Source organism: Mesoplodon densirostris, chromosome 15 (assembly GCF_025265405.1).
Source record: "Mesoplodon densirostris isolate mMesDen1 chromosome 15, mMesDen1 primary haplotype, whole genome shotgun sequence".
Lineage (NCBI taxonomy): Eukaryota > Metazoa > Chordata > Mammalia > Artiodactyla > Ziphiidae > Mesoplodon > Mesoplodon densirostris.
The window spans coordinates 32,638,807-32,650,621 of record NC_082675.1 but is presented as its reverse complement, the minus strand read 5'-3'; the positions used below and the strand labels follow the sequence as shown (position 1 = coordinate 32,650,621).

At 44.1% G+C, this 11,815-nt stretch overlaps 1 protein-coding gene across 1 annotated transcript in view; it reads right to left on the bottom strand.

Annotated features, from left to right (window-relative positions):
• The window catches only part of LAMA1 (laminin subunit alpha 1), a 132,193-nt gene that overhangs the window by 42,392 nt on the left and 77,986 nt on the right, over positions 1–11,815 (bottom strand). The window contains exons 36-41 of the mRNA XM_060118355.1: positions 10,178–10,267; positions 8,287–8,398; positions 6,133–6,295; positions 1,476–1,686; positions 1,177–1,293; positions 897–1,060 (exon numbers count right to left, since the gene is read on the bottom strand). Of these exons, the coding sequence (XP_059974338.1) occupies positions 897–1,060; positions 1,177–1,293; positions 1,476–1,686; positions 6,133–6,295; positions 8,287–8,398; positions 10,178–10,267 (857 nt within the window). The remainder of the gene's footprint in view (positions 1–896; positions 1,061–1,176; positions 1,294–1,475; positions 1,687–6,132; positions 6,296–8,286; positions 8,399–10,177; positions 10,268–11,815) is intronic.

The following is an 11,815-nucleotide window of genomic DNA, read 5'->3' as shown; positions in this document are numbered from 1 at the left end:
CACAAAACACACCCAACACACAGAAACACACATATTCCAGTGTGTCCAGACTTTTTCCACTCATAATTTATAACAGATTCTAAAGAAATAAATGTACCAACTAACAATATTGTGTAAATCATTGATAAGGCCTAAAACCCCGATTCCCTCATTTGCTGCACATTAGGTCACCTGAGTATCTTAAAAAAAAGGAAAAGTACAGCTCACACCCCACAGTCTTCAGGGGATGGGAGAGAGGGAAGTGGACACATGCATCAGTATTTTGAAGTTCCCCAGGGTATTGTTGCAACAATTTGGGAACCACTGGCCTACAACTGTGCTTCTCATTTAAAGGTATTTTTAACAAGCTGAGGATATATTTGACAAATATCCAAAAATATATGTTAAAATTATGACAGTACAATGGTAGACCTTCAGGTAGTAGAAAGTAATGGAGATGGTATCTTTCAGGAGTTGGAAAATAGATTCCCAACACTTCTAATAGTCCAGGACGGGCAACCACAACCTGCATCCACGCATAAAGCCCGCCGGATCACAAGGTCCAAGAAGACAAGATGTATAAATAAATCAATATCTGGTTCTGTCCATATGCAACCTAACAATAAAGTCCTGAGCACCAGGTAGATACTTAAGGCCTCGATGGCTTGATATCAGAGCATAATATTTGTTTACATTCCTATCTGGTTCGGTTTGCATTTTTCCATCATACAGTCCTGCTGATGGTCAACCACGTTACCAGCCATGGGAGAAAATCCTCCTTGCCATGGAAATAAAAGAGAAGTCTTCATTTTTAGACAGAAGAAGAATTTGACTCAACACTGTGATCAAAAGAGCCATGCTTTTTCTCTCTGATCCACAGATCACAACCTGAGAATTCCTGCAAGGTGTGGTCTCACCTGTCCAGAGCACCTGCCAGTGTCTGGAGCTCAGTGGCATGATCCTCCGCTCTGTAGACAAGGTCCAATGCTCTTCTTTTGGACATCTGCATGACCAGGTCATCTACGTGGTGCCTGATTTTGGCAGTCCAGAGAAGCAGCTCATCCCGGTGATGCTCTAACTGCTACATAGAGAAATTAACATTGTGACTACATGTGCAACTATTTAACAATGTATCTGAGAGGGGGGAAGATTCTTTGGAAACTTTGGGTATTGCAGCTGTGCTGAGTTGGGACTTACTGAGAGAGCCTTTCCCGAAGCATTTGCAGGCGCAGCGGCAGCATCAAGCAGTCCTCTTCCTTCGGCGATGAGCGCTGACGTCAAGTTTTGTTCTTCTTGAACACGCAGCTTTTCATCCTGTAGCAAAAATCACCTCTAAGGATGCTTCATAAAAGCAAGTCGGCTTCTGAACCTCGGTGCCTGACACTATGTGCTGAAGTTAGCCTTCGGGGCTCATTTTTCAAGAAGCTAAGACCGGTATCATTTACATGGGAGAATTTGGTACCAGCTCTAATGGGGAGAGAGCTGGTAAGACTCACGTTGAACTCTCGCAGGTTGGCCCTGACAACAAGCAGCAGGCGACCGCTTTCCTGGGTCTTCCTCTCTGCTTCCCTCAGGAGCTCTTCTGCCGCCTGCACTTTACTGTTGTGTCTTGAAAGGAGGCTGCTTGCTGCTTCTTTTAATACCTCCAACTCTTCCTGTGGCTTCTGGTAATTTTTCTGAATTTGTGACAATAAATCTTCAGCAGCCCTGGGAAAATAACAGACGGTTCACATGGTAAGAAATGAACACCAAAGCTCATATCATTGAAATGACAGTGGAAGAAACTTTTTGTTGTATACAGGAGGTTCTTATTAGTTATCCATTTTATACATATTAGTGTATATGTGTCGATCCCGATCTCCCAATTCATCCCACCACCACCACCCCCGACCCCGACAGTGGAAGAGACTTTTACATAATCGTTCTGAGTTTCTTTGTCACGTCCTAAGTGGTACCTCGTAATCTCTTAAAAAGGGAAACGATTTTTCTAAGACAGCTGTTAGTATGGCAGATTTACACTTTATCCTTAATAAACTCTCCTTATTCACAAACTTACTAACGTATTTTAGTAATGGAATTAAAAGAAACCATCTCAGTGAATCTTGATTCAGAAAATTGGGACCATAGTCTGTGAATGACAGCAACTGAAACCTTTCATTATCATGTGGCCAGAAATTGAAAAAAGGAGACTCTTCAGTGATTTGCTCTCAAGTTACCAGTGTATTTATATAACATAAAGGTTTTTCTGCAGCTAGTTAAAAAACAGATTTTATAAAAACTTTCAAATCCAAATTGCCATAAAGAGATAATTTGTACCATTGATAAAAGCAAGCTTTAGGAAATCGAAAGACATTTTCCCCTATTCTTTTATAAATTGCTATTTCAATCAAATTTAAAGCTCTATAGAATGATACAATTTTCATACTACAGAACTTTGCAGTGGTTGAATATATCCCATTAACTTCTTGCTTCGATTTGTCAGAAGAACTTTGAAAAATTTCATGGAAAATGCCTTGTAAATCACCCTTAGATTTCACATATTATCAGATCGCTGGGCTAAACACCACAAAAAAACATTTTACAAAGATACATATTTGAACTCTGACATCATTAGAGCATCATCAGGAATTATTTGAACATTCTTATGATTTTTAATGATTATAAAAATGATAGCAAGATGTTGCATTATGATACAGGCAACAAGAACTAAAAAAAGCACATGGAAAACACACAAATAAATCCAATATAGTCCTAACGTCTGGCCATGAATCTGTCAATTCATATTGTTAAAGAAGGTATCTCTCTAAGAAATTTAAATATAGAGGTCAAATTTTCATCTATGAAATGAATTTATCACCTAAACTGTGATCAGATGAAATGATATAGTCAGCAGTGACTTGAAAGACTAAAAAGAAAAAACACAAAAACCCTCAGCACTCTTCCTTAGCTTCTTCCTGTAAAATTTATTTAGTTAACGCAGTAAAACAGCGTTTTTCAAACTGCGTTTCTCCACAACACTAGTGCCGTGAACGGGTAAGCAAGTTCCATGAGAAAGGGCTGCGTGGTGCAGTACATTTAGCTGTGTTCTCCAGGCTCCTTTTGGAGGTCCATGAAACATCAGCCTGAAGACTTGTAGTAAAGACCTTGCATCTCCTTAAGACACTGCATTTCCCAAATTATCTGGGCACAGGACACATTTCTTTAGTGAAATATCTTTTGATAGGTCCGGGGACACCTGTGTGGAAAACAGTTGGGAAACACAGCTACAAAGTAATAATTTATAGGGTGCAGTCAAGGGAAAGATAGCAGGCCGGAGCTGGCTACCCTCAGAAAGGCCTGCTTGCCAGGCTGGCCCTCGGCTGGCGTCTGCAAGTGCTCCCGCTGTCCCCTGACCGATAAGGGTGGCTCACTGCCTCGACTGTTTGTGCAAACTGTGTGGTTTAGGCTGAACACCTGCTTCCCTCCTGGGAGTCTGGAATGTGGGTATGTGCTGGGCAGAGGGAGCCTATGGGACCAGCCCCCACTGAAAACCTCGGATGTTGAACTCTATGGGCTCCCCTGGGCCTCACATACAATCTGCTGCATTTTCATTGCTGGGGGGAGAGTGTGCTCCGTGGTCCCTCCTGGGATGGCGAGAGTGTGGGGAGCCTGCATGGGCTCCTCCCAGCTCCCCTGCATCTTCCTCATGACCCAGCGGTGCATCCTTAATACGCCGCTCTAGGAAATCTCAGCCCTGAGTCACGGGAGTCCTGGTGAAACTCTGAATGTGGAGGTGGCCTTGAGGACCCTGACACACGCACGATAAGCAACTAGGTTGTATGCTAAGTACTCTCACTTACAGGATTGCCATACTTCAGCATAAATTATCAATGTTCTAAGAATTATAATAAAAAGGCTGAGAAATAATTCCTAAAATAATCCATGAAATTTGAAATGACTTAGATACAGGGATTATCTATGGAAGAAAGTGGAGGCCTGAGAATGCATTTAAAAATCTTTTTTAAATGTCTCAGTAGTAATAATTTAACTTACAAATTAAAGAGAGAGATCAAGAATCTTATTAATAACTTTATTCCAAATAGAAATAGAAGAGCTACAATGACAGAGAAAGGGTGACAGGAGGAGGGCCTAGTGGGGATGAGATGAGGGTCAGGGGGCACAGGTGGGGAGAGGGCCCCCTGCCTTCTCCCCTTCCTCTCAACTGCTACTCAGAAAGTCAACTTTTCCCAGTTGGACTATGAGCTCCTAGTGGGCAAAAAGGCTTTATTGTTCTCTTTTGTGTCCCCAAGTCCTAGCACAATGCGGGCCACCTGTGAGCTCAATCCACTTTACTGACCACATGACATGACTGAGGAAGGTACTGGTGGGGGGAGGACCCCTGCAAAATGACTCCTGGGATCTGCAGGGATTCTCCGTCCACGGGAGAGATGTGCAGCCGAGGGAGAGAATGAATGAGATGATGGACCATGTATGGCGCTGGGAGGACCCTGAGCCTAGGATGAGCTGGAGCCGGGTGGGTGGGGGGAGATGGTGAGTGAAGAGGGAGGCTGGAATGAATACGTGATGTTTACATGTTGTCCAGGAGGCAGCGGGGAGCTGAGGAAGGTGGAGAGAGAGCAGGGTGCCCTGGGGTGGCTGCCTCAACTGCAGGAGGGTCCTGGGACCACCTGCATGGAGGTATGAGCCTTTCCCTGTGGGGTCCCCACACCATGTATCCAGCGAAGGGAGGGGCTGGGTCAGGGAGAGGTGATTACAATCTAGTGTAGGTGCACAGCCATGGTCTCTGAGCTGACCATCGAAATTCCACCCACCCATCTTCTATGGACTGGGTCTAAAGTGGTACTTCCTGTTGTTTAAGGCTGGAAAATAACGGGGTTTAATGTCAGACCGATTTAGGTGTGTAGCCAGATTCCATACTGTCCTGCACGTGGGGCAAGTGACTAATATTCTCTGGGCCTCAGTTTCTCCAGCTGGATATTTCCCACCTAACAAGGTGGCAGGGATGAGCACCTGCAGTCCATGAGGGGTGAAGTCCACACCGCCCAGCACAGAAGGGGTGCTCCATAGACGGCAGCCCCTTCCCCATCCCCTGGGTCCTCGCCCACTTCTGAGCTCCCCTCGACCAGTCCATAGTCCTCTCAGGGCCCTTCTTGCGCCCTAACAAATGTTCTGGTAATTAGATGACTAGTCCCCTCTCCAAATCCCATGCGACAGTAAGTTCCTCCTTTTGTTTCTCACAGAACAAATGAACAACAATGTCAAAAATCCCATTCAATGATGAAAAAAGATGTAAGCTCAGCTCTCCTGTGTGCTGCTGGTAGAAGTGGATGTTGTTTTTAAAAACCTTTTAGAAAATAATTTGGCAGTGCAAGTCGGGAATCCTCAGAACGCAAACTCTTTGGCTAAATGATTTCACTCCTTACCATGTACCCTGATAAGATAATAATGTGAAATACAGAAAAAGATTCTTATCTAAGTTGTTCATTACAACATTATTTAAAATAGCAAAATATATTAAAAATAGTTTAAACATCTCACTATAGAGACTGGAGTTTTGATGGAGTATTATGTGACTAAACCAGTACTTAAGACTTGATCACAACCTGCCAGAGAGACAGCTTTGCTATTACATCAAGTAATTACTGTGTGAAAATACTAAGAAAAAAGCCTGAAAGCAAATCACAAGCTCCTAGTGGCCATATCTAACAATTCTTTGTGATCTGTCATTTCACATCATGGGTTTTGATGAAAGTGTGTGCATGACCGAGCTAAGTTAATCTGGCATGATGCCAACTGTCCTAGAGTTCAGTCTCAGTGGTAGCCACTGCCTGTGTCTGCTTCCATGAGCGTTTACAGCATTACACTTAATCTTCAATAAAGACAGTATCATGAGGGTTTTTTTGTTCACACTAAGTAGAAATGCTGTTTCAGGGTCACAGAGAAAAACCGAGCCTATGACGTAATAGCAAAGATAGAAATTCTACGGATCACGCTTTCCTCCTGCGGAGGGGCCAGCACCCAGCTCTTCTCCTATGACCTTCTGCCCCACTGAGAGCTTCCTTTCCTTCTCCTCCTCCACTTGCCTCCCTCCCCCTCAGCTTTCAAGTTCCTACCTCTAATGGGTTGTGTCATGAATGGTATTCAGGCACTTACTTGAGTTCAAGGGTGGCATTTTGGTGCAACTGCAGGAAATTCCTTTTCTGAATGATTTCCAGCAATGAAGTAATGTTCTTTTGCATATTCTGAAGAGTAGAACTGGGTAACTGGCCATCTTCATCCAAGGTCTGATTTAGAGTTGCTGCCCTTTCGATGACTTCTATGGAGAAAATTTATCAATCATTGAATAAGTCTCTCAAAAATGGACAGTACTGGGCCTCCCTGGTGGCGCAGTGGTTGAGAGTCCGCCTGCCGATGCAGGGGATACGGGTTCGTGCCCCGGTCTGGGAGGATCCCATATGCCGCGGAGCGGCTGGGCCCGTGAGCCATGGCCGCTGGGCCTGCGCATTCGGAGCCTGTGCTCCGCAACGGGAGAGGCCACAACAGTGAGAGGCCCACATACCACAAAAAGAAAAAAAGAGAAAAAAAAAAAAAAAAAAAAAATGGACAGTACTAAAATGGAAGAACTTAGAGCCTTCTCCAGTAAGGCCTGCTCTGCTCACCTAAACTGGATTGAACCTCTAGCTGGGCCAGGTCAGCCCATATATCCCAATGCACTCTGGACATCCTCTGTCAAAACACTCATGGACTTGGGATTACTGGTTTATTTCATGTCTGCTTCCCCAGTACCCATAAACTCTGTAAGGGCAGGGGCTGTGCCTACCATGCTCACGGCAGCATTCCCTGCCCCTGGCACGAACATTTGCATGTAGAAGCACTCAGTAATATTTACTGCAGGAACAAACCACCAATACTTGATACTACTCTTTTTTAAAAAACATGTCATTTGTTCTAATAATATCCTTACCTTTTGCCCTATAAAGTCTGATTCATATTGGAGTCTATACTTTTTATGCCCTTACATCATAATCCAAAAAGAAAAGCCAGAATTTCTGGTAGCCAAAAAACTTGACAGTAGCATTCTAAAAGCCAGGTCAGATGGGACATCCCAGTTGAGTAGGGAGTAAATTACTCTGATATTAGGACACACTTTGGGACCACACTGAAGCTCCAAATCCCATCAACTCCTGTTCTGGGCAGAGAGACGGTGCCGAGAGTTTAGCTAAGCTACCCTGTGGTATTGCTGCCTCTGTGTCCATTTCATTCAGCTAAGCGGGCTGCAGGGACCTTAAACTAACACTGGCCCCTCATGCAAGCATATGCCCTAGATGCAGCTGCAGAGGCAAAGCAAATGTAAGTTCTCGATATGACTTCTCCAATGGCCCTAGTGATCGACAGTCTTCCTGTCTCCCAGCACCTTCCCCTTACATGCCCTGTAGATAAGGTCCCCGGGGACTTACCAAAACCCTGCTCTTTTGCTTTGGATTGGCCAATCTGGCCTTAGCCCAGGAACCCCAAAGCACTCCACGCACAAACCCTAATAAAGGCCTGCGCTCCAGGTCCTGTCTCCCTCTCTCTGCCTGCACCCTGCCTTGACCACCTCGCATGGCCCCTTGAGATGGGCTGGCTACTTCCTCAGGCTGGACCACCCCGAGGAATCAACTGCTCTATCTCATCTTCTCTCGTGGTCTGTTGTTGGACCTCGGCTCACCACTCGGCAAATGTGCTCCGTTTAATAAGTGTTGGGGGCTTCTCTGGTGGCGCAGTGGTTGAGAATCTGCCTGCTAATGCAGGGGACACGGGTTCGTGCCCCGGTCTGGGAAGATCCCACATGCCGCAGAGCAACTAGGCCCGTGAGCCACAACTACTGAGCCTGCGCATCTGGAGCCTGTGCTCCGCAACAAGAGAGGCCGTGATAGTGAGAGGCCCGTGCACCGAGATGAAGAGTGGCCCCCGCTCGCTGCAACTAGAGAAAGTCCTCGCACAGAAACGAAGACCCAACACGCAAAAATAAATTAATTAATTTTTTTAAAAAAGTGTTCATTTGACAAATTCATAATGGATGGGGAGGCACCATATCTACTTGATACTAAGGACCGAAGTATACGGCATAATGTGGAAAAGAAAAAAGGAAACATCCATTTTTTACAAGATAAAACTCTCAATGAAAGACAACGATGTGGACACAGGGAAGGCTCCAGGTGTCCAGTCTAGGAGTCTAGGACATGGTTACTCATGTGCTGAGTGAAGCGAATAAGCTTTTCCTACCGAGGAAGGCAGACCCGCCAGACGAGGCTCCGAGGACACTACCTTGGATGTCTGCCTGCAGCTTCTCAGTAAACGTCAGGAGGTCGCGACTCTCGTCGAGGATTCTTTCGGTGGCCCTGGTCACGTGCTGCCTCCGTGTTAACACTCTGTCCAGCTGATGGAACATAAAGGCTCAGTTTAGTTTGACTTTGAATACAATGCAAACTTCGGCACTCCAGATGTTGTCTCTCTTTTTTTTTTTGCGGTACGCGGGCCTCTCACTGTTGCGGCCTCTCCCGTTGCGGAGCACAGGCTCCGGAAGCGCAGGCTCAGCGGCCATGGCTCATGGGACCAGCCGCTCCGTAGCATGTGGGATCTTCCCGGACTGGGGCACGAACCCGTGTCCCTGCATTGGCAGGTGGACTCTCAACCACTGCGCCACCAGGGAAGCCCCAGATGTTGTCTCTTTTAAACAACAAACATATTTTAGAACACAGAGTGAAGAACACAGAGTGATGTACATCATCACCTACGCTAAGGTCAACAGTTGGGTTGGAAGTGGACTAGGTCATTCATGAAATGATTTACTGCTTACTCTGTGTGAGAAAAGATGGTCTATTTTTTAAAAGGCAACCTAATTGACCATGAAGCCACAGACTCCCCCAGTGTTTCCATTGTGAAGACCTCATGTTCACTTTAGGACCCAAATATGAAGAACCTAGAAAGTAAAATCTTATTAATTTCTATTGACCGTGAGAACTTAGTCAAGGAGTTAAGACACAGAGTTAGGCAAACGGGCCTGCTTCTGCCAGGATGGAGACCTGGTACTCAGCACCTCCCAGCCTCATCAGTAACCTGGAGTAATAATAACACTGCCTCACAGGACTCCACGATGATTATATGGGATGATGTCTGCTAGGCCAGCAGTCCAGGGGCTGAGAGCTACTCTCAGCTGTTATTTTTATTAGGAATGTTCTAATTTGTGAAAAGAAAGGTTTCACAAATTACAAATGTAATTTCCAGGAATGTGAAGTAACTCAGAATGGTTCTAAAAGTGTTTTCTAGTCAAAATCCAAAGAGAATCTTCTTTAATGGATAGAAGAATTTATTTTCATCAGCTTATCACTTCTTACCAAATGTTTGCTTGCTGAGCTACTTTAAAGCCCACACATAAACCCTTAATCTCTTCCCAAATCATCATTAATTCTAAATTAACAGGAGCCAGGCTAATACATTTTAGGGTGCACGATTGTATACGTGTGCGGATGTTGAGAGACAGAGACAAGATACATATATACACAGATACACTATCATACACATATCAATGTGCATACATGCATATCTATGTGTGTGTGTGCATGTGCACACACACACACACACACACAAAATCCATGAGTGAAAATTATAAGTTTAGCAATAGGCCTCCCTCACCATCTGCAAATGAGCAGATTCTTTTTTGGTCACTAGAAACCATTCATCTGGCATGGGCTAAACAGAATAAATAACCCCCTGCTGACATCAAAGTCCACAAATCAGAAGCACAGGGCTGAAGCCTGAGTGTTGCCAACACCACACAAGGAGGTGCGCTGGTGTTGGGGGCAGGGGTGGGGACCTCCGTTCTCCCCATGTGCAGTGAATCCAGGACAGGGAAGAAGCCCCATCTTTTCATGCCGCCCACCCCTGGCTCACAGGAGGAAATGAGACGTGATGGTAAAGTGGCAGCCCGACTCCTCCCTCAGCGGACAGGACAGCAGAAGTGAAATCAGGAGCCTCTTCCCACTAAAGCACAGAAGCTGGCGGCATCAGAACCAATCTGAACACAAAGTAGCTGGAGCACAGCTCCTGGGAGGAAGAGGCTGCCCTGATCTGATCAGAACCTTCCAGGCAGCCCCCGGCAAGGGCTCACAAGGGCTGGGGTGGGTGGGGGAGCGGGTCCTTTACGTGAAGAACTTACCTTCCTTTGCAGGTCCTCTGTTCGTTCTGAGACACCTTCAAGCTGAATCTTTGCCAGTTCTTTCTGTATATTTTCTTTTAATAAAGAATCCTAAAAGAATGAAGAAAATAAATTATAACGCTTCAAAATAAATCTTCTGGTTCTTAACTAAAAATCACCTGTTATTACTTTTGTTCATAGGAAGAAATTCTCCTTTCCTTGAAATTGCATTAAAAAATAAAATGAATCACATTCACTTAAGTTTTGACTTCAGCAACATGGTTCCATACTGCCATCTTTTGCACTGAATTTCCTATGTAGATGTGAATTTAAAGTCTGGTGGGTTATGCAGAACTGAACTGCTGCAATTCCTGGGTGAGTCTGGCCGAACTTAACAGTAGAGTCACATAAATTTTAACTATCATTGCTAACACCTCAAAAAACGCTTACTAAGCTAAAATACAAAAGTATTAAGTAAAGAAAAGCCTTTATAATTACTAACAACTAGGTGCTTAATTTATGCCAACACTCTTCTCATTTCTTGACTTGTATGACTTTATTCAAACCTTATAACAACACTTGAAGGGGCTAGATTATTGTTTACGGTCAAGACAGTTATCAACTTGCCCAAATTGCAGTGTAGGTCAACAGTGAAAATAAGAAAAAGTGAAGGGTTCACAACCTTAAACTCCTGAGAACTTTACATAAACATAAAAAGTCATTTAAGGGAATTAACAAGGTAGTTTAAATGAGGGAAGATCACTCAAAAAGAGTTAAAGTTGAAATCAAGTGTTTATCTCACGTGGTAAAAAGCAATATAGTTGTACTGCTGGAGCCCAAACTGACAGAGGTAGTGCTTACTGACTGTGTCTATAGTGAGTGGAAAAGAAAACGTAAACATTTCTTTCCTTCCTTTGTTTTCGTATCTTTCAAAACATTTCATTCCATTTGAGGAAAAATAATATAGGAACATCTCTTAGAGTTTCCTAACCTTTCTTAACTCCATTATATCTAAAGAGAAAAGACTGGGATTAACAAGAGTGGATCACTGAAGCAGCTGGATTCCACTGTGCGCACACGTGCACGTGCACACACACACACACACACACACACAGGCATTACTGCATAACACAGTGAATTAAATATCTCAAATTCTAATGCATAGGGCTTTAAGCCAAATTAAGAATCACATTTTTTCCCAATTAGAATGAAAAAATGCTGTCTAGTAAGTCAATTTCTTACCTTCCCACCTTCTTTTGGACCCAGATCAAAACACAGATTTTAACTAAACATAAAACTATGATTTACCCTCAGAGATTTTCATATAGTCTTCCAGGGAGGAGGAACTTTTGTGCCCTGCAACTCCAGTTAAGAATAATACACTGACAGAAAACAGTTCATCTTCATTCAGCACATTAAAGAAGATGCCATCCTGATTCCTTTTCTGTGTTTGTATTAGGTCAGCTGTTTTCACCTATCCAAAGACCTGTTATAAACAGGGGTGAGTGGACTTTGTCTTATTCGAAAAGGCAGGAGAAAGAGGAACACAGAGGAAGAATCTACAAGGAGGCATCTATGGATCAATTCTTGACCAATTAGAGCTGTCCCACAGTGAAACGAGTTATCATGTGGATGATGCAGTCCCCGGTGAGGTTCAGG